The sequence below is a fragment of the Haliotis rubra genome, unplaced genomic scaffold, assembly GCF_003918875.1.
Source record: "Haliotis rubra isolate DU_JTF1 unplaced genomic scaffold, ASM391887v1 Scf592, whole genome shotgun sequence".
NCBI classification, from domain to species: domain Eukaryota; kingdom Metazoa; phylum Mollusca; class Gastropoda; order Lepetellida; family Haliotidae; genus Haliotis; species Haliotis rubra.
Window position 1 is genome coordinate 504889 of NW_025767293.1, and position 20903 is coordinate 525791.

The window sequence follows — 20903 nt, forward strand, 5'->3', positions numbered from 1 at the left end:
CTCCACCTCCACATACAAATACTCATAACAACCCCGTAAAATGCTATTTTCAGACACAAGCAGTTTACACCAATATTTAATCATGCTATATTGCCTATTAAATACGAGCGGATAACGACCTAACTCGGCATAAACCATGGAATTACATGTTGATTTCTTAACTCCTAATAACCTTTTACAAAAATCCAAATGCAACCTTTCAATGTTTAAGCCTTTATTATATCCCCATATCTCAGACGCCATAAGATAGTATACTGCCATCATAACAATCAAAGACAAATAAAAGAGATTCCAGGTTGAGAGAGAGCGATCTGATATTATTGTAAATTGAGAATCGGTTATTATAATTAAACACTATTCTTAAATATCTAAACGTATCGACAACCTCTAGGACACAACCATTATATATATACCCAATGTTCTAACGATTTAACTTTACCAACTCTTCTGAAGACCATTATCTTTGTCTTAGCAATATTTACTTCAAGTTCCCACCGTCTGGAATAAACTGACAACGAATTCAACTGTGTTTGCAACCTTTCAACAGATTCAGAAAATAATACATGGTCATCAGCATACATAAGCAGAAACATATTTAAAGATTTAAACTCGTAAGGTATACATTTATCTTTTAGGAAAGACTCCTCAAAATAAACTATCTAATGTCGAATTAATGAAAATGTATAATGAAGAATAGGCGTGAAAATGTGTAAATAGCTTTTTTTATATTGTTTTATGCGCCTAAATTAAAGAGCGTCCCCGTTAATCCTGTTTTCTTTGTAATTTGTCAGAGCCTCCGAGTGAGGCGCTGTGTTCATTCAGCCATAACATTGCATTGCAAGTACCGCGAAGGCTACGCTCATTGAACCGAGAAGCGTCACGATTTTAGCCTTCCCGGCCCTGAACCGCAGCAACATGGCACAGACTGAAAATGTTGGAAGTACTCGTTACTGGAGCAGATCTTGAGGATTGTACAATATTTCTTCAACAAACTTGGCACATTGATAGATCTGGTTGTGAACTAGTTACTGCCTTGGGATGGTTTGGGATTTTCACACTGATATTATTTTAGTATGTTTACTCTACACCAGTATTCACCGTTGACTTTTTCCTCTTGTCTTAGTTGTGTAAACAGTAACAGGAACTCTCAGAACATTTTCAGGATGCAAGTCAGAAATTTTTAAAGGAAAAATGTTTCGCATCAATTTCATGATATAGAGTATGACCAGAAATTATTGAGAATTTTAGGAATATGTTTAATCGGATTTCAAATATAAACAACCTTGACCAGCTATCAAGTGCTTGGTTTCATTCAAGAGAGACAACTCCGTTAATCCTTTTTCATTAGTTTGTGAAGAGTTATCCCCCTTTGTTTACTTGCTAGCAGACGACATTTTCAGTGATCCTCAGTATGGATGATTTAGAGAAGAGGAAGTTGATTTTAGAGTATTATAACAAGGACATCAGATCAGCTAAAGTGATTTCAAGTAGAACAGGCATCCCTTTGTCCACTGTTTATCGTGTTTTGAAAAATATTGCAAATGGATATGGCATTGAGCACCAGGCTTAAGGCTGGATATGATTGATAGAGGAACTGTGGCTGTCTGTAAGGAGACAATTAGAACTGAGCTGCATGCAATGGGTTGGCAGAAAAGTCGAGGAATTCCATCACCGATCATGAAACCTGAACAAAAGGAGCAAAGATTGAACTGGTGCTTACAGCATAGAAATTTTAACTGGGACAATGTGATTTTCTCAGATGAAAGTTCTGTGTGGCTGTTTCCTAATACACTGAAATTCTGAACCAAACAAACTGAAAAACCTTTGTATCAGCGCCAAAAGTACAGTCCGAAATTAACTTGTGGGGTGGCATATCTGTGTTAGGGGCAACGCCCCTCTGTGTATTTGAAGGGAATATGAACAGTGAGCGGTACACAGATTTTTTGAGGGACTTTTGCTTCCATCTGCTCACATGTTCTATGGAAATTTTTGGATTTTCCAGCAGGACAAGGACCCAAAACATCGTTCAAAGCATTCACAGGCCTGGTTTCGGACCCAAAATATGACATTATTAGATTGGCCAAGCTATAGCCCTGACTTAAATCCAATAGAAAATCTTTGGGGACTTATGAAGGAAAGTGTCAATAAGAAAAATCTGACCAATATTGCTGAAATGAAAAAAGAGGTGGTCCGATATTGGGACAGCATGGACCACGACTTTCTAACTTCTTTGATCAGTAGTATGCCCCGCGGCATTGAAGCCTGCATTGCTGCCCATGGTGACTTGACAAAATACTAACTGTTCACCTGTCTTTGAATCTGGAGTTACGTTCTGCTAATATTCACATTTAATACGTGAGTAATGAGTAAAAAAAAAAAAAATTACAATCTTTAAATTCTCGATAATTTCTGGTTGTACTGTACAGCACTTAATGATTGAACAAGAAAATCCTTGGTGACAGGAAAATATATGTGTATGTACAAGACATATGTGTCCCATGTCTATGATGTCATGTACAAGATCTACTGTATGTTTGTGTAGAGAATCACAGGGAGGAGAACGAAGAGGAGGCTTGTGAGGACAAAGAGGTGTCGTCCACATCACTCCCAGTCAAGAGCCCAGACAAGCCCCAGGCAGCCAAACAGATCACCGACAATGGCCTCTTCTCTGCGCTGCTGCCGTGGCACCAGAAAACAGGTTACCATCATCTAGGGTTTTCTGATGACATTAAAGATCAAAGACTCTATATTAGCTTTTAGGATAAAAGGATCATACTTCTGTGTTCAAAGCTGAAGGGCTTGAACGCAATTTAACGTTTCCTTTTGTAAACAGCAGGCAAATATTTTTATTTTCACAATTGAAACTTTTAAATGTCTGCAATGAAATGTAAATTTCATTTACTTTTACATTGTTGTCTTTTGATCTTTAAAGGCCTTTTCCAAATGTAGTTGTCATTTTATAGACAACATTGTAATTTTTTATGCATATTATACTATGGTTGATTTATAATATGCTGCGTTTGTTGCCATATTACTAGATCTGAGTGTGATGACAACAGGTACATGACATAATACATCTCTGTGTATTGTGTTACAGTGTGGCAGATTCTACATCAAAATCAGCAGCGGGAGCTGAAGGAGGGGAGTTCATATTTGGACAAAATTTAACAGAACGCGTCACAGTGAGTACAATCATGCAGGTACAACCCCTGAACGTACATACTTAATGATTGTGTTCTAAAACCATGAGGGTGTATGAGTAAAGCAATAGTGGGAAATTATTCTGGAATACTTTCTAACCTGCTTAGCCACAATTTTAAAAGTTTCAAATTCCTGTTATCCTCAGGAGACATTTTCAAATTTCAAAAACTTGCTCCTGTTTAGTACAGTAGTAAGGAATGTTGGAACCTGTAACTCAAACTAGAGTTAAGTTATGGTATATTTGTTTGTTCTTTCCACACACTCAGCCATTTCCTAGCAATATCCTGATGACCGCCTCCATGGTGTAGTGGTTAGAGCGTCCGCCCGGAGAGCGGAAGGTCGCGGATTCGATCCCCGACCGCGTCATACCAAAAGACGTTAAAATATGGTCCTTGTTGGTCCCTGCCTGGCGCTCGGCATTAATGGGTACATGAAGGACCGGTTGGCTCGGAGTCAGTATAATGTGTCTGAGTGGGGTATTCATGCTTCACTGCGGCATGGTATGCACGTCTTCATATGAGCAAAATATTCTCAAGAACGACGTTAAACCCAATTTCACCTCACCTCACCTCAATATCCTGACAGTGGTATGTATACTGAGGGAAACAAATAAAGGAACACCTCTTCATGGCAGTGTTTCTTTATTTATTTCTCAGATTTCCTCCCACAGCGCTATTCAAAGCTGGTGATGAAAACTGGAAAATATTAAAGGAACGCTTGAATTTTCCTGTGTTCCTTTATTTGTTTCTCTCAGTATAATAATTGAATCTGGACCAGATAATCTGGTGATTGAGATAATGAGCATCGATCTACACAAGTTGGATAACGTGACTTGCATCATCCATGTCACAAGTCTGACAACCTGATCCTGTTAAGTTAACTTCCTCTTCCGACAATACCCAGGAACATCTGGGTTAGAATTGGTCTTCAGCAACCCATGCTTGTCGTAAAAAGCAAACGATAGGATTAGGTGGTCAGACTCGCTGACTTGGTTGACACATGTCATCATATCCAACCAACCAACTCTTACGTCAAGCCTGAGGAAGAATGATATGTCTCGGTGATGAAGTGAGAGGGACGTTAGAATATGTTTTTATTCCAACAGCTTTCAGTATGTCAAGCAGGCATATTGTGCAGGAATCTCTAGTCAACAGCTCTACAAAAATTAGACCTTTTTGAGTAACAGGAGCAAATCACGAGTGGTTAATAATTCGCGATACAGCTACTTTCAAAACAGTGTTTTTAAGGATGCTGCATTAGTGAGAGGGCCATAGAATATTCATACTGAAATTTTACGAAATTTTGGTTTGTATGTAGTATGCTTTGTTTTCACAAAACATTTATTTTTCAATTCAGGGAGTGTCTTCATCTCAAGCTGCCAGTGAGTCAGCGTCAGGATTTGTTTTTGGTCAGAATTTAGCAGACAGAGTAGTCCATTCAGATGCAGGTTCGCCCCCTCCTGACACGGAAACAAACGGGAAGGAGGCGGAGTCATGTCCCTCAGGTGAGACAAAGTCCATGGTGACTTCCTGTAACTTACCCTTATATCATATAAATCCTTCACGCCTTCTCCAGATTATCCGATTTGATGTTCTTGAACAATATTTACTTTGAAGCATTAGAACTTGTTGGTCTAAATAGTTTGATACCTTGCCTGTGTAATGATTGACGTTGAAGCCAAAGTCTTTTAATAAAAAATGATGGAAGTTGGCTTCATTAGGTCAAAGGGAGATAATCAAGACAATCCACTATGTTGTTTTCAGTTACTTCCCCTTCAGGATTCGAATTACAAGTCCAAATATGAAATTACTTTTACGATGTGCTTCACTTTCAAACAATGGAAAAAGGTCATCAATGGGTCATACATTTTCACTGTGATCTACCACTGATTCATCTAAAATAACACCTATTTTATATGTCAATAATACCTGAAAGCATTGCCGCCATATGGCTGGAATATTGCTGAGTGCGGCATAAAACTAAACTACTGCCCTGAAAGCATTGATCTGAAGAAATTAATTCCACATAATAAACAGTTTGATCAACCAATCACTGATTGAGACATGAAGCCATCTGTCCTCCTGACTTAATTACCAAAAGAAAGGATATTGACCTCCAGTTATTAAGTAAAAATTATGACTTATTATGAGAGAAAAATTTTCCTTATCCTGACTCATGCTAATTATGCTTGTCTCCTTCCTCTTACGAATGATAGTGGAACACTTGAAATCCCTTGAAGTTCCCTTTTTAAAAAAGCGGACGTAAAATCACTCACCCAAGAATAGCGTCCCTTTCCTCCCTTTGGCGCCCAAATGGTCACATGATCGGCCATATTTGTCACTCTCACCGTATGTAAGCCCGACACCCGGATTTACAGGGAAATCCAGAGTGCCATAAGAGGGGAGGTTGGGAGGGCTAACCTCATGAGTCAGTATGTATGACAGTACGGAGTAGCATGTAACTAGATTTAGATTGATTTATCAAACAAGAACCTTAAAGTTCTACCACTTTGGGTTTTTGGCTAGGTAATATATTATATACACACTACGCATGGATAGTTGATAAAACTGCGTGTACATGTTCAGCATGTGTGAAAATAATGACTTTATTCAGATTCCGGAGGCCAGACACTGGAGGAATCAGCACGAGAGTACCAGGCCAAGCATGGAGTTAAACCAGATCTTAAAGAAGTGGAGATAGTAACTGGGGAGGAGGATGAATCTAATGTACTGCAGGTGAGCTACACGACAGACAGTTACCTATTTCATAAACAGGGCTCCCTTGATTAGCATGTGGAATAATCATAGTTACTGATGGTAAAAGTGTCTTTGGACCACAATGATTCTGGGTTATAACTAATGCTATGCTAAGGCCGACCAAATTCACTGATTGCCATGCATAGTGACGTGGTTGATAACGTTGTAGAAACCAAATGGCAAAATTAAAATAACTGAATTGTCTGGTCCAGACTTGAAGGTCAACATAATATGACATGAATATTGCAGAGTGAAGAATTTCAAAAAACAAACAAACTTATAGAATATATTACTACTGAACCTAAAAAATATTTACTATGTTTGTCATCCCACAAGTTACAAACCTAAAAAACGATTAAATGTCTTTATTCTGGACAAGTCGACTGTTTATCCTTCCATCATCACACAATGTCACCACATATTGCAAGTAAATCGTGTTCCATTGATCAAATGTTGTATTCATTTGTCAACTTTTGCTTTTCTTTCTTTCCAGGCAAATTGTAAATTATTTTTATTTGATGGAGAAAAACAGAATTGGAATGAAAGAGGCCGAGGTGTATTAAAACTTAATGATATGTCTCCATCAAATCCTGCTGAGCAGTTTCATTCTCGTTTAAGTGAGTATCTGATTTGTTTTACATTTGTATCACTTTGACCAATGGTGATTCCATCAGTAATACCATTACACATTGTCAGTCCGGCCGCCTAAAAGGTGGTTACCTTTGCAAAATACTGATAAACTTCAATGAAATTTGATATTGACTGTAATCAATCAAGTCAGTGTGGTTTCTTTTTTCAGACAGTACATTTAAGTCATAAATTTTCTTGTAATTGTGAGTGTGATGCTTGTTTTGCAGAAGGAAAAATGTTCATTAGGCCAGACCAATTTTATTTCTTGTTTTATGGATCCGCCGGTCATATTTTTTCAAGAATAAGAAAGAAAATAAAAATAAATTCTCCCTGCTCGAAAAATAAAATCCTTATGTTAAGAGATATTGGAGCGTGACTTTGACTATGCAAGGCAGATTGTTGGCCTCTAAAACACTGGTATCTGTTCTCAGAGACTTTAAACTGAATTATCTAACAATATTTGTGTTAGAAATCAGTGCTTTGAGCACCTCAGCAAGTGTGAACTGGAAAAACAATGCCTTGGAAAAAATCATGTGGGTTTTTGCTTTCACTGGTGATTTCCTCTCTTTCTCTCTCTCTCTCTCTCTCTCTCTCTCTCTCTCTCTCTCTCTCTCTCTCTCTCTCTCTCTCTCTCTCTCCTTCCCCCCTTTTCTTTCCTCTTCTCTTCCTTTCCTTTCTCTCTTTTCCCCATTTCTGAGGACAAAAATCCATAAGACAAGAAATAAAATTGGTCTGGCCTTATGAAAGTTTGCAAATGTCTGAACCTGCTTGGATCTGACTTCTCTGAGAGGCATTTAGGAGTTGGAGTACTAATGAGGGATATGATGTGTGGGTGAACAATTTCCATGTTGCAATAAGGTTCTTGAACCTACACTGGAACATCACCCCTTAATGTTATAAAGAAGTTATTCATCCATATCATATGTCTTAAAAAAGAAATTAAAGCCTCAGGAATGGTAGGTTTATGTTATATGTCTTACTTTGTTTTGATATTCACAAATTTGTATCAGTACAGTGGGAAGGTATAGATGCAGCAATATCTCGAGACACTATCATAACGTAGTGTATATCGTTGCAGCCATGGTAGTTGACAGTGTTTGTTTCATGTTTCAGTAATGCGCACACAAGGTAGTTTGCGACTCATACTCAACACCAAAATCTGGTCAGGCATGATGGTGGAGAGAGCTAGTTCCAAGAGTTTACGCATCACAGCAACAGATGGGGACGATGGCGTCAAAGTCTTCTTGGTCACAGTGAGTAGTGCTGTTCCTTTTCAAATTATATCTACTGTTGGGTTATCAGGGGATGAGTGGATCATTTGAACCATGCTTGTCGTAAGTCATCTCCAGACAAGGATGGGGTTGACCTTTACAAACCACTGGTCTTCCAGTTGACACTAATATGGCTGTAATATTGTAGACTGTGGCATGAAAACAAATTTTAAACTTATCCTATCTCACGACTTGCACCTCTCTCTCTTCATTCGACCATGAGTGGAAACGAATTAAACTTTGCTCCAGGCCTACCTTGTCCCTGTCCCCGTGCTTTGCATGCCTTCCTGCCTTAGCCATGCTCACTAGTCCTTGACAGCATGTGGCATGTGCAGTCCTCACCCACGTGATCACCTTACATACTCATTCTCTTTCTTGTCGCTGGACAGAGTGGACGTGAATTTTTTTTCGGCATAGAATTGCTCAACATGGATAAGCCTGTTCAGGCCAGAAAACGAAAGTTTTGCGCTCAGTGTAATAAAGTCGTTTCAGCTTGGGACCCATACACATCGTGTGTTGATTGTGTGGGTTGTTGTGATTGGGACAAACGTTGTCCTAAGTGTGCAGGACTGTCTAATGAGGATTTAAAAGCTTACAAACGTGCTTGTGCCAGACGTTTGACAGATAAGGCCAGGAATGCTTCTGCGAGATCTGGTCCATCTCCCGCTAAAAAACAATGTTTAGATTGCCCCACCCTAACTTGCTCGCCGTTCTAAATCTCCCGTCTTTCCTGACGAGGATTTTATGGACGCTTCGTCTGATACCTCTTTGTCTGAGAATGTTAAAAGGCTTTTTGGGACGCTTCCCTCACCTAGCTCAAGTTCTCATGGGCATGCAAGGGTGGTAGTGACTGATATTTCCTCTACACAAGACCTGCGATCTACGTTATCTCATAGATCCGTTTCATCGGGCCGTTCACAGTCCTCGAAAACTTCTAAATCAAGGATTCAACATCGGAGCGTGGATCGGCACGGTTGGAACGTAACTGTTCTCCTAATCGTACGGTTTCATCCCACCGAAACCATTCATCCACACGAGTTGAGTCACCATCTGGTTCGGAGGTTCGAATTCGTTCTTCTACTGCTGGGAAGTGTCGTTCTAGATCTCGTTCACACTCGAGCTCTTGTCGTCCTTCCAATGTACCAGTCGAACCGATTCACCACCTCGATTCATTTCACCAATCAGAATTGGGTCTAATGCCAGTGTTGGTTCACAAAAACGGAACCATTCACCTAGCCGTGTTATTGCCAAGGGTCACCAGACCGAACTGATTCACATAATCGAATGGTTCACATTCCCGACTCAATTCGCCTCACCATGTGTTTTGATTCGACTCACCATCTCATAGTAGAATCAATTCACCACAGCGTTTTGATTCACGTAGTCGTTCAGTCGTGGTTCGCCATTTCGATCCGGTTCACCTAGCTGTATGGTGTGTTTTCGTCAGAGTGATTCTCGTAGTCGGTCTCATTCACCTCAGGTGAATCAGGTTATCACGTCTAGTCAGTCTAGAGCTAGTGAGCACTTGCAGTCAGCGCCTTTACGTGATAGTTCCCCTCATCAACATCGTTCTGTGCGGGTGATTTCACCTGCTAGGCAGCGTTATGGTTCAGTGGATCGCGCCATGCCACTTCTACTTTGCCTTGAAAACAGGTTATTGCTGAGTCTTGGACTCCTGCACTTGATTCCTCTCCAGTGCCGGATTTGGACACCTTGCTCCGTGCTGTTACATCGGCTTGGAATCAGTGTCATTCGTCCTCAAGTTCAACAATCGTCTACCATACCTAGCAATAATCGTCCTGTGGATTCGAGGGATCGGACTCGGTCTCGGTCTCAGACTCCATTACCTTCGCCTGGCCAGTTGGACATCTCCACTCCAGATGGCAGTTTGATGTTGTTGAACCGGCTCACGTGCTAGCCTGGATAGTTGAAAAAATTCAGCTACATCTTAGTAAATCTCCAGATGATTTGGCCACGTCTTATGCCATTACAAATAGAGATATTTCCAGTATCACACTTCCTTTGCGTCCATGTATTCAACAATTACCTTCTTCTCTTGATGCGGCTTTCAAGAAGCTTAGGAGGACGAAGGATGGTTTGTCAACTCCAAGGTTCCGACCATTGACGGCACATACGCATGGTGTTCAACTTTGGTCATCGACATTTAGTTGATCATGACATTTCCATGGTCTGTGGCAAGCGTTCCAGTTCGCCGTTTTTTGTGGAAGATAGGGAAGTGGGTCATCTAAATGCTGCGATTCGGCATTCTATCCCTTCCATTAGTTCCATCCTTCCATCAGTTCGGCTGTTGACCCTGTGGCGGGCGGCTGTCAATCATGCCTATACGGACCAGGACGCGTACATTAGGGGAAGTATGGCTCTGATATTAGATCAATTCCAGGTGGTCTTGGGGCAACTTTCTCATTTCTTTGGCTATCTACTTGTCATATGGCGTTATGGCCCTTTGAATTTATCCTCATGGGAAGATAGATTCAAGGCTGAATTGTTTCGTCAACCGTGGTCGGGGGATACGGTGTTCAATGGGTCTATTGCATCCAAAGTGGACCGTCTTAATCAGTTGTTGGAGTTGCAAAACATTCAACTTCAAGACTATGTGGCACTGTCAAACCCCACACTTTGCCCCTTTCAATCCAGACCTTCGTGACTGTTTGAAAGACAAGGTGTCCTCTCAACTACGAGGCAGGGGCAGGAAGTCTTTTCGTGGTTCCGCGTCACGTCACCCCTTTAGACCCGACGCTGGAACCGGAAGTAAAAAACTCCAAACAGTGTGACTTGTGGAAATCAGAGCTCGGATTGGATCTGCTGGATCAGGTGGTTCCAGTGTTCGATTCCCCTGTAGGCTGGAGGTTAGGTCTGTTTGCTCCCAACTGGGAGTTTCTAGGGGATCCATTTGTCACAATGACTCTCATTCACGGCTATCGAATGCCTGTTGTCGGGGAACCACCCCTCACCATTCAACCTTTGCAGTGAACGTATCCTCAGGATCAGGCTGCAGTCCTTTTGTCCACAATCTCAACTATACTGGAGAAACATGCGGTAGAATGCCTCGATCCGGTGTGCATAACTCCAGGGTTTTACTCCCTGATGTTTCTTGTGCCAAAGCTGAGTCTCATATTCAATATGAAGGCGTTCAACACTCGTTTCCTTCAACCGCCACCTCATTTTCGAATAGTATCAGTCAGTCTTCTATGTTCAATCCTGAAGAAAGGGGATTTCATTATATCCCTCCACCTTCAAGACGCATACCTTCACATTCAGATTCACCCAGATCATCGGAAGTACCTGAGGTTCACCTTTGAGGGCCATCACTTCCAATGGAAAGTCCTTCCATTTGGAATCTCTACGGCCCCGTGGCTTTTTACTCGGGTGACCAAACCCATCAGCAGTTTCCTTCACTCTCGGGGAGTGACTTTCGAAAGCTATATGGACGATTGTATTCAGGCACAACAGGAACCAATCGTTCTTCAAATTCATCGGGAGTTCACCATCAAGCTGCTCAAACAGTTAGGCCGGCTCCTCAATTACAAGAAGTTAGAGTTAACACCTTCAGTTCGTAGGAGTAGTTTTCGACACAGAACAAGCGATGTTGTTTGTTCCCCAGGACAGGTGGACAAAAATTCAGTGTCTGGTTCCTCTAGCCTTTGATCACCCCAGAACTCTACGCCAGTGGCAACAGTTGCTGGGTGTTTTAACGTCAGCTCAGGCTCTTCGCGAGCCTGCTTCAGTTATTTCTGCGACCTCATCTTCAAGCCAACAACCCTCAGGGGTTGATTAGGATACCCAGGGAACTGCGTCCAATTCTGTGTTGGTGGCTCCTCGTACAGAATGTTTGCGCCGGCGTCTCTTTGGTGCCCTTCAGTCCGACCCATCAGTTGTTTGTGGACGCTTCTCTCGAAGGTTGGGGAGCCCACTTCCTTCAGCATCAAGTGGCAGGGCAGTGGTCGTCCGAAGAATAGTCACCCCACATAAACTTTCTGGAGTTCAAGGCAGTATTACTGGCAATTCAGCACTGGGCGGCTCTATTCAAGATGTCTCACCTGCTGAAACAGTCCGACAACTCGACAGTAGCGTGGTACATCAATCACCTAGGGTCGACGGGTTCAGCAGCACTTCTACAGTGGACGTTTCTATTTTATCTCCTGATAGATTCTCTCAACATCGTAGCAAGAGCCAGGCACATCCCCGGAACAAAGAACGTGATTGCCGACGCTCTGTCTCGTTCCAGTCGCCCGTCGCCTACAGAGTGGCAACTCCTGCCCAAGATTTTTCGGACGATAATTTACCCGCCCTCTCGACCAAGTGTTCACCTGTTTCCCACTCGGTTCAACTCACAACTACCGAGATTCGTGTCTCCAATACCGGATCCACTGGGATCACGACGCCCCTGCCATTCCCTGGGAGGGTCTCAACGCATATGCATTTCCGTCCCTGGCTCTGCTTCACAAGGTCATTCAGAAAATTCTGTTAACCAACAAAGTGCAACTGCTTTTGGTAGCGCCCTTCTGGACGGCCAGAAGCTGGTTCGTCTGACTGAAAAAGTCTAGTCAGTCGAAGCAGTATTCCTCTTCCCGTGCGGGACGACCTACTAGTTTATCCGCACTCGAGCATTTTTCACGAGTCACCACAGACGTTGAATCTTCACATATGGCACATTTGCAGAAATCACTAATGGCCAAAGGTTATTCTCACAAAGTGGCCTCAGCTATCACTGCAGCTCATCACTCGTCTACAGGCTCCTTATATGATGATAAGTGAGAGAAATTTGAATGTTATTGTCGGGTCAGAGGGATCACGTCCCCTACTACTGCTTCGCCCCAGGTTGTTGCGGAATATTTACAACATTTGCGGACTACAAGGAAACTCAAGGGTTCCACTTTAGCCACTTACATGGCGGCTATTAATTTGGTCTTAGCTGCGACTTCCGGTACAAAGGTTTCGACGGTACTGGAACTGCAGTACTTGCTTCGATCTTTTAAGCTAGCCGACCAATCCAGGAAATTTCGTCCACCAGCTTGGGACTTATCCGTGGTTCTTCGCCACTTAGTGTCCGAGCGTTATGAAACCTTACAGGACAAGGATTTTGAACAGGTTCCGTTCAAGACCTTTTTCTGATTGCCTTGGCCACGGCTGCACGAGTATCAGAACTTCATGCTCCAGATGTCAATCATGTCTTTTTGAAAAGGGTAGACATGGCAAGGTATTTTGGGGATTGTGCTGGGATTTTGTCGCTAAAAACAAGTTGCCGGGTCAACCTGATCGCCTTTTAACAATCCCACCTTCGTCTACTCTTTTGGGTCCAGAAGATGTCGAGGATCTGTCTCTCTGTCCAGTTAGAGCGCGTCGCATTTTCCGTAAAGCATCACAAGAGCGCCGCGGCTTGCGTAAGAGACTGTTTATACCCTTGTCTACTGCTTCCAAGGCAGATGTCTCTCGCACAACTCTCTCATATTGGCTACGAGCTACAATACTACGAGCCTACGCCTTTGCCGGTTTACCGCCACCTACGGCATCCAACCCTCATGAAACGAGGGCACTGGCATCTACTATGGCGTTGCATAGTAACTGCTCGTTAACTGCTATAATGGAGGGATGTTTTTGGCGTTCTGACACTGTATATTCGTCTCATTACCTCAGAGATGTGTCGGTGACGGATATTCAAGGCCTTCATCAGTTTGGACCACTCATCCTTGCCCAACAGTTGTCAGCAGCACAACATCGCAGATAATGAACTTCCTTGTGCTACGATGCTGTATGGATACCCATTAGTGCAGATGATCACCAGTCGCGATCGTTTCTGCTTGTGTACAATCTGAAAAAATCTGAAACTTATTTCTGTTTTGCATCCTTGATTCTTCCCGGATTTAGATTTCTCCTCTCATTTGGTTTTGAGACTCTGGAGAGTTGCCACCTCACTTACTGTCCTCTGCTCCATGGAGTAATTACGTCAGTGAAGTGAGTCATTCCCGAAGTGTTACACTTCGTAGCGTTCATGCTCCTAAGTACCTATACACATCCATGTGATCTAACTGTGGTAAGTAGTGGAAGTCATAAGATGATGTTGTGGTACTGAACGTTAAAATTGTGAGTTTTTCCGATTCAATTACCCTTTCACCCTCCACGGGACAGTGTCTGTGGGGTTGTTTCGAAGCAGGGGCTGGCCCGATACTAGTCTTTAGACTTTTATTACGGGGGTACCTTGGAAATCTTGGCGATGCGACTGATTACACTCGCTAAGCTGCGTTCTTTCACTTTCGTGAAGGTAGTGACTGAACACCACATTGCTTGGGAATCCCTGTCCCTGGGAGCACTTGTGCTTAGTAAGTCAATGGGTTCGAACTAACCCTCGCATGTAGTAACTTTGGTAGTTATTGGCCTACCTTGTAGTTGCTTCCTATGGTTGTTTCGGCATAACGCTTAGCTATTATCGCTTGAACTTCAGGTAATCTATGACCCACCTTCCTACCGTGGGATAAGTGCAAGTCATGAGATAGGATAAGTTTAAAAATTTGGAAATTTTAACTATAAATTGTATATTTATATACTTATCCTATCTCACACGATAAAGTCCCATCCTACCTCCCCACTACTTAGATTACCACCGTTCCGGTTTTGTCCTTTTATGGCTCCAAGATCGAGAATGAGTATGTAAGGTGATCACGTGGGTGAGGACTGCGCATGCCACGTGCTGTCACGGACTAGTGGGCATGGCTAAGGCAATGAAGGCATGCACAGCACGGGGACAGGGACAGGGACAAGGTAGGCCTGGAGCAAAGTTTAATTCGTTTCCACTCATGGTCGAATGAAGAGAGAGAGGTGCAAGTCGGGAGATAGGATAAGTATATAAATATACAATTTATAGTTAAAATTTCCAACATTGTTTCATCAAGGCTATGTCCTTATGCTATTCACGCTGAGTTGTGAAAATTGAGCTGAAAGTAACCACATGTGGCTTTTCATTACCACACTTATGGTAAATCATAACTGAAAGGTTTTTAAAATGCTGAAAAACATTACGTCTGACTTTCTCATCTGCCTGATTTTTAAAGTGTTACTGACTGAGCTATTGTTCTCAATGTGTACCACAGATGGAAAATAATGTTGTTTCTCTGTCAATTGCATCATAGGGGATGCCATGTGTTTATGGTACATTCAGGAATGAGTGGCAAACGTAAAAAATATTAGTCACTTCCGTCATTTTGTTTCATCGTGCATTTAGCACTATTTGCACATTTTGTGTAAAGTCATGTGTTAGTTGACACTTTTCCCAGGTTTCTGGGTAAGTTTAGGACCCCAGCCACTGTTGCTGGTAGTAAGAGACAACCACATGAACTGGGTGGTCAGGCTGAGATTGTTTAACTGAGCCATTTCCCCCCTGACAATGTGGCTCATAACATCACTGGATTGTCTGGTCCAGACATCATGAACATGTGCAGTCGGGATATGGTGACTGCAGTCAACCAAATCGTAAGGCAATCAGTTCATTTGGTCGCCAGTTACAAGAATCAAAGGTTGCTTGGATCTATATTTTTTTCTGGAATACCAACAGGTGTCAACATATTGTAACATTCATGATTTCATTACCTTTTACAGGCTGCCCCAAAAGACAGTGAAAATATTTTGCGAGCGATTGATTGGAGAGTCCAACGACTGAAGATGTGGGAGGAGAAGGAGAGATCACGTGGTGATGACCGAGTAAGCGAGAAGAGGAAGGCCGATTCTACAGATGCACAAGATTCACCTTTGAAACGACAAAAGTAAGAAAACACTATGATTGGATTTTTTTTTTTTTAAATTTCTAACTGTTTTACTGTATCACAGAAATCTCCAATTGTGAAATCTTTCTGAGTTCGGACTAATGTTGTTACTTCTGCTTTTCTGACTTGGTGACTTTCTTCTATGTTTACACTTCCTGTCAGTTTAATTCAGTTTTAGTTTTCAGCAAAATTGAAGCATTGAGAACTGGTTCAGAAATATAGCCCTTAAGTACAATTTGTGAAGACCACAATCAGTGGAAGTTTGCTTGTCCTTAGAAAGGGTTGTAGTTGTAGATCCCTTGTAGTAGCTTTATGTGTCCTAAAAAAACATAGAACCTTTTTCAATTTGAGCAGTCGAACCCAGGTTTCGGCGTGACGAGTGAACACTTTAACCACTAGGCTACCCCAACGCTCCTACTTTGAGACAATCACTGCAACAAGTTCAAACTCAAACTACAGTCAGATATCACGGTCATTTTAGGTGCTGTAATTCAGTGTTCAGAGAAGCTCCCAGTGCATGGCAGGATAGTCAGTGTGCCTGGATTAGGGTTCTTGCGATATCTGTGTTGGTGTATTTCATCAGTGTGATGGACCTTTATCACTTTCTGCTGTCCTTCCACTTGATGTAATAGAAATACTGTTCCAAACAATACTGCCTGACTCACCGCTGTGCTTTTACCAGGAAGCCAACAGCCCCACACCAAGCAGAGGGAGGAGCCCCCACCAACCTGAGACGTGAAGAGTCTGACAGCAGTGTACAGGACCCAGAAACAGAAGGTTTGTACCTCAATCACTGAAATACTGACAAATTTGCAAGAACTGCAACATATCGTGACTTATAGAAAATATGTGTATTTTGATAATTACTAAATTGGTGTGTATTTTTGTAAAGAAATTAAATGAAAATTCACACTTTCTATTTCAAGGTTAGCGTTTCAAGTATAGTTGTAGTACAGCATCCCTCAATACAGCACCCATTAATGGATATTTACCATCAGTGTAGTGCAGCAAGTGACTTAGTTACCTGAAAAATATCAAGATCTGCTGTTAATTATGTCAAACAAAACTTTGAGGTATACTACTGATATTTCATTGTAGGTTTGACTTGGTCTTCAGCATTTGATTCCCCTCTATATACTTAATGAAATCTTTATATGACCATCTCATGCTCTCCATGTAAACACTGGATCACTACGCTAATGGAAAGGATACTCAACAATTTTAGAACATATATTTATCTATACATTTGGCCTTTCCAAAATTGAAATGCACGAAAAACATGTAATTTATAGAATGAACGCTTAAGATGTGAGAAGTGATTACAAATCACAGGTGGGTTGCAGAGGAACTTGCCTGGCTATGAGAAACTGTCACATGTATCAGTATGGCAACTACTTCCTAACTTCTGTCCTGAAAATTTAATCTGTCAGTAGCATAATTTAAGCGCACGAGAATGTGTTGTCAATGTCGTTCATTTTTTATTCCATTTGATCATGTTGATGTCTTCATAAAAACACATGGTTGTGTTGATACATAGCATCTTCATGTTGTACTTGCATCAAAGTCCAAGTATCCAATACTTTGGCAAACCTTATAGCCAGAGAAATGAACATAGGTCACATGTCTTATGAAGCACCTTGCTCCTCATATGGGACAACAATCAACATTACAACTGGAACCTGTAGCATATTCTGACGTTAAGATTCATTCATAGTGTATTCATCTAAAATTATAAAGTTCCTTATAATTTGAAACATGATTGTGATTCTTATAGAACCTTCTAATGAGTTTAGAGGGGAACACTTTCTGAAAATGCATACAACTGCATAATGCTAAGAATAGAAAACTCAGACTGACCTGTTAATTTGGCTTATTCCTCATTTCATTGTTTAGCTTGTGTAACCTACAAATTTGAGAACAGTTCAGAATGAGTTGCTCTGTGTTATAGATTATGCAAAGAAATATGAAATAGATAAATGACTTAAACAAGACCCATATCTGTCAGGTTCGTGTTACCTGGAATGCAAACAATTTTAGGTTTTAGCCCAACACAGGGTTGTGATTGTTCACCTAATTTAAGAGTTGTATTGAGGGTTGCCTGTATGCTGAAATATAATCCATATCATCTCATCATTCGCTGTATTATCATTGGCTGGTCAAAGGGGAGGTATATGACTATATTCAACAGATTTGTTAACTTTGAGATTCTGAACGTAATAGGTATTTAAATGCAACTTTTTTTTCCACTAACATTTCATGTAAAAAAATTGACTTTGAATCGCTAAATTCTTTTTCGTATGAAAACATAGAGTAATCTCTGGTGTTTCCTTCCTCTTTGACAGCATCCTGTGAAAGTTTCTCATCCTCATTTACAGTACGATCTGAATCTGACTGAGTTACCATGGCAGCAGTCTCATCAAGTTACCGTGGCAACAGACCAGCTCACTTCAAGGTGTAAAACTTGATATGCTAATTGATGTGGAAACCAATGATGGATGAAACAGACATCAATTTAACATTGTAACAGATTGCTGTCTTCCTGTTGCCACACGTGTGACACTGAAGCGTGTCAATTGGCTGCCATGGTTACATCGTTGTCAACATGTTTACTGTCACGTCACATCAGTGTTCATTGAGAAGATACACCACTGACTTCTATTGTTCAAGGACGATTGTTTGAAATGGTTCTTCTGACAGCATTGCCATAAAAACCTGTAGATATGACAAGTGTCTTGTGCAATGTTAGCAAAGAATCTCTGACTTGTGTACGAAGTATTTTTGTAGGCGAGCTCTACTCCGGTCATGCTTATATATCAATACACTAACTTGCGTGTTCAGAGATACCCATGGTAACAGTGCTGGTAATTTTCTTTAACAGAAATGGAGACTTGCATCAACATTTGCTGTAACTTTGTACGGATAAAATGTTTTCCTTGTGTAAATGGTCTTGTATTTCTAATTACCATCGCAACAACCTGAGTATGTTTTCTGATTTGTTGGGGATACTTGTGATACACCAGTCACATTGAGCCTTGATCATTTTGATGCATTCTTGTTCTTTCTGATCTCTGAAGTATATGTTTCCGTTAGAGTATGTTCCTCAAGGATTACTGGTCAAGTAACCATAGAAACTTGACTGTATTCACACTGACATTACAAAGCAATTAACTGAGTATGAAATAGATGAAGATGAATGCCACCAGGATATTCTGCCAACTGTAAGGTCAGTGACTTGTCAGTGTTTGCTGTTCCAGATCAGATTAAACAGGCAAGATGATACAGTGTTGTACATGTGTGACTTTATATGAATCAGCCTAGACAAATGGTGCAGGGGTAGACACCGACTCCAGTCTGTAAGTTTCAAAACAGTGAAATTCGGGATGGACTTCTTGTCTTCCCATATCTACTTAAATATCTACTACTAGTCCAGACTGAGTTGAAATTTGCTTGTGTCCATCCTTGAAGCAGATGTCACAAATAACTATTTTATTTTTTTCTTTTGAATGCAAACTACAACTTTTATAGTGAGTGAGGATTTATGCCGCTTTTGCAGTAATGGAGCAATATCACGGCGGGAGACACCAGTAATGGGCTTCACACATTGTACTCATGTGGTGAACTGAACCAGAGTCTTGAGCTTGAGGAGCGAATACTTCAACCATAAGATCTACCCCACCACCCCTTATAGTGAGAAGTGACCAGGGAGCCTTCAGCATGAGGAGCAAATACTTCAACCATAAGATCTACCCCACCACCCCTTATAGTGAGAAGTGACCAGGGAGCTTTCAGCATGAGGAGCGAATACTTCAACCATAAGATCTACCCCACCACCCCTTATAGTGAGAAGTGACCAGGGAGCCTTCTGCATGAGGAGCGAATACTTCAACCATAAGATCTACCCCACCACCCCTTATAGTGAGAAGTGACCAGGGAGCTTTCAGCATGAGGAGCGAATACTTCAATCATAAGATCTACCCCACCACCCCTTATAGTGAGAAGTGACCAGGGAGCCTTCAGCATGAGGAGCAAATACTTCAACCATAAGATCTACCCCACCACCCCTTATAGTGAGAAGTGACCAGGAGCCTTCAGCATGAGGAGCTTAATACATCAGCCTTAAGATCTACCCCACCACCCCTTATAGTGAGAAGTGACCAGGGAGCCTTCAGCATGAGGGAGAATACATCAGCCTTAAGATCTACCCCACCACCCTTATAGTGAGAAGTGACCAGGAGCCTTCAGCATGAGGAGCTTAATACATCAACCATAAGATCTACCCCACCACCCCTTATAGTGAGAAGTGACCAGAGAGCCTTCAGCATGAGGAGCAAATACTTCAACCATAAGATCTACCCCACCACCCCTTATAGTGAGAAGTGACCAGGGAGCCTTCTGCATGAGGAGCGAATACATCAACCATAAGATCTACCCCACCACTCCTTATAGTGAGAAGTGACCAGGGAGCCTTCAGCATGAGGAGCAAATACTTTAACCATAAGATCTACCCCACCACCCCCTTATAGTGAGAAGTGACCAGGAGCCTTCAGCATGAGGAGCAAATACTTCAACCATAAGATCTACCCCACCACCCCTTATAGTGAGAAGTGACCAGGGAGCCTTCAGCATGAGGGAGCAAATACATCAACCATAAGATCTACCCCACCACCCCTTATAGTGAGAAGTGACCAGGGAGCCTTCAGCATGAGGAGCTTAATACTTCAACCATAAGATCTACCCCACCACCCCTTATAGTGAGAAGTGACCAGGGAGCCTTCAGCATGAGGAGCAAATACTTCAACCATAAGATCTACCCCACCACCCCTTATAGTGAGAAGTGACCAGGGAGCCTTCAGCATGAGGAGCGAATACTTCAACCATAAGATCTACCCCACCACCCCTTATAGTGAGAAGTGACCAGGGAGCCTTCAGCATGAGGAGCGAATACATCAACCATAAGATCTACCCCACCACCCCTTATAGTGAGAAGTGACCAGGGAGCCTTCAGCATGAGGAGCAAATACTTCAACCATAAGATCTACCCCACCACTCCTTATAGTGAGAAGTGACCAGGGAGCCTTCAGCATGAGGAGCAAATACTTCAACCATAAGATCTACCCCACCACTCCTTATAGTGAGAAGTGACCAGGGATTTCAGTGCTGTACTCAAGCAGTCAATGCCGTTGCTTTTCATGCAGCAGATGTTCATATCTCCACATTGTTTAATGCTGGAAGCTCATTCTGGTGGTCTCAACTACATTCTTCCTCATCAC

The 20903-nt window shown here is 41.9% G+C and overlaps 2 protein-coding genes across 3 annotated transcripts in view; both read left to right on the forward strand.

Annotated features, from left to right (window-relative positions):
- LOC124255085 overlaps positions 1-4696 on the forward strand; it is a 21659-nt gene extending 16963 nt beyond the window's left edge. For both annotated transcript variants that reach the window (XM_046688919.1, XM_046688920.1), the window contains exons 10-12: positions 2543-2698; positions 3098-3182; positions 4558-4696. In XM_046688919.1, coding sequence (XP_046544875.1) covers positions 2543-2698; positions 3098-3168 — 227 coding nt within the window. In that variant the 3' untranslated portion in view covers positions 3169-3182; positions 4558-4696. The remainder of the gene's footprint in view (positions 1-2542; positions 2699-3097; positions 3183-4557) is intronic.
- On the forward strand, positions 4249-18575 carry LOC124255092 (ran-binding protein 3-like). Its single transcript, XM_046688926.1, has 8 exons — positions 4249-4269; positions 4558-4705; positions 5815-5936; positions 6451-6574; positions 7701-7840; positions 15470-15633; positions 16316-16410; positions 18009-18575. The coding sequence occupies exons 1-8, from the start codon at positions 4249-4251 to the stop codon at positions 18026-18028; spliced, it is 834 nt and encodes a 277-aa protein (XP_046544882.1). The 3' UTR covers positions 18029-18575.
- The last annotated feature ends 2328 nt before the right edge of the window (positions 18576-20903 follow it).

Excerpts from the sequence above, each read along its gene's own strand:
- LOC124255092 (XM_046688926.1), top strand. The coding sequence starts at position 4,249 with ATGATATGTCTCGGTGATGAA. Across the intron at positions 4,270-4,557 it reads TGATATGTCTCGGTGATGAA|GGAGTGTCTTCATCTCAAGC; the intron begins GTGAGAGGGACG and ends TTTTCAATTCAG. Across the intron at positions 7,841-15,469 it reads TCAAAGTCTTCTTGGTCACA|GCTGCCCCAAAAGACAGTGA; the intron begins GTGAGTAGTGCT and ends TACCTTTTACAG.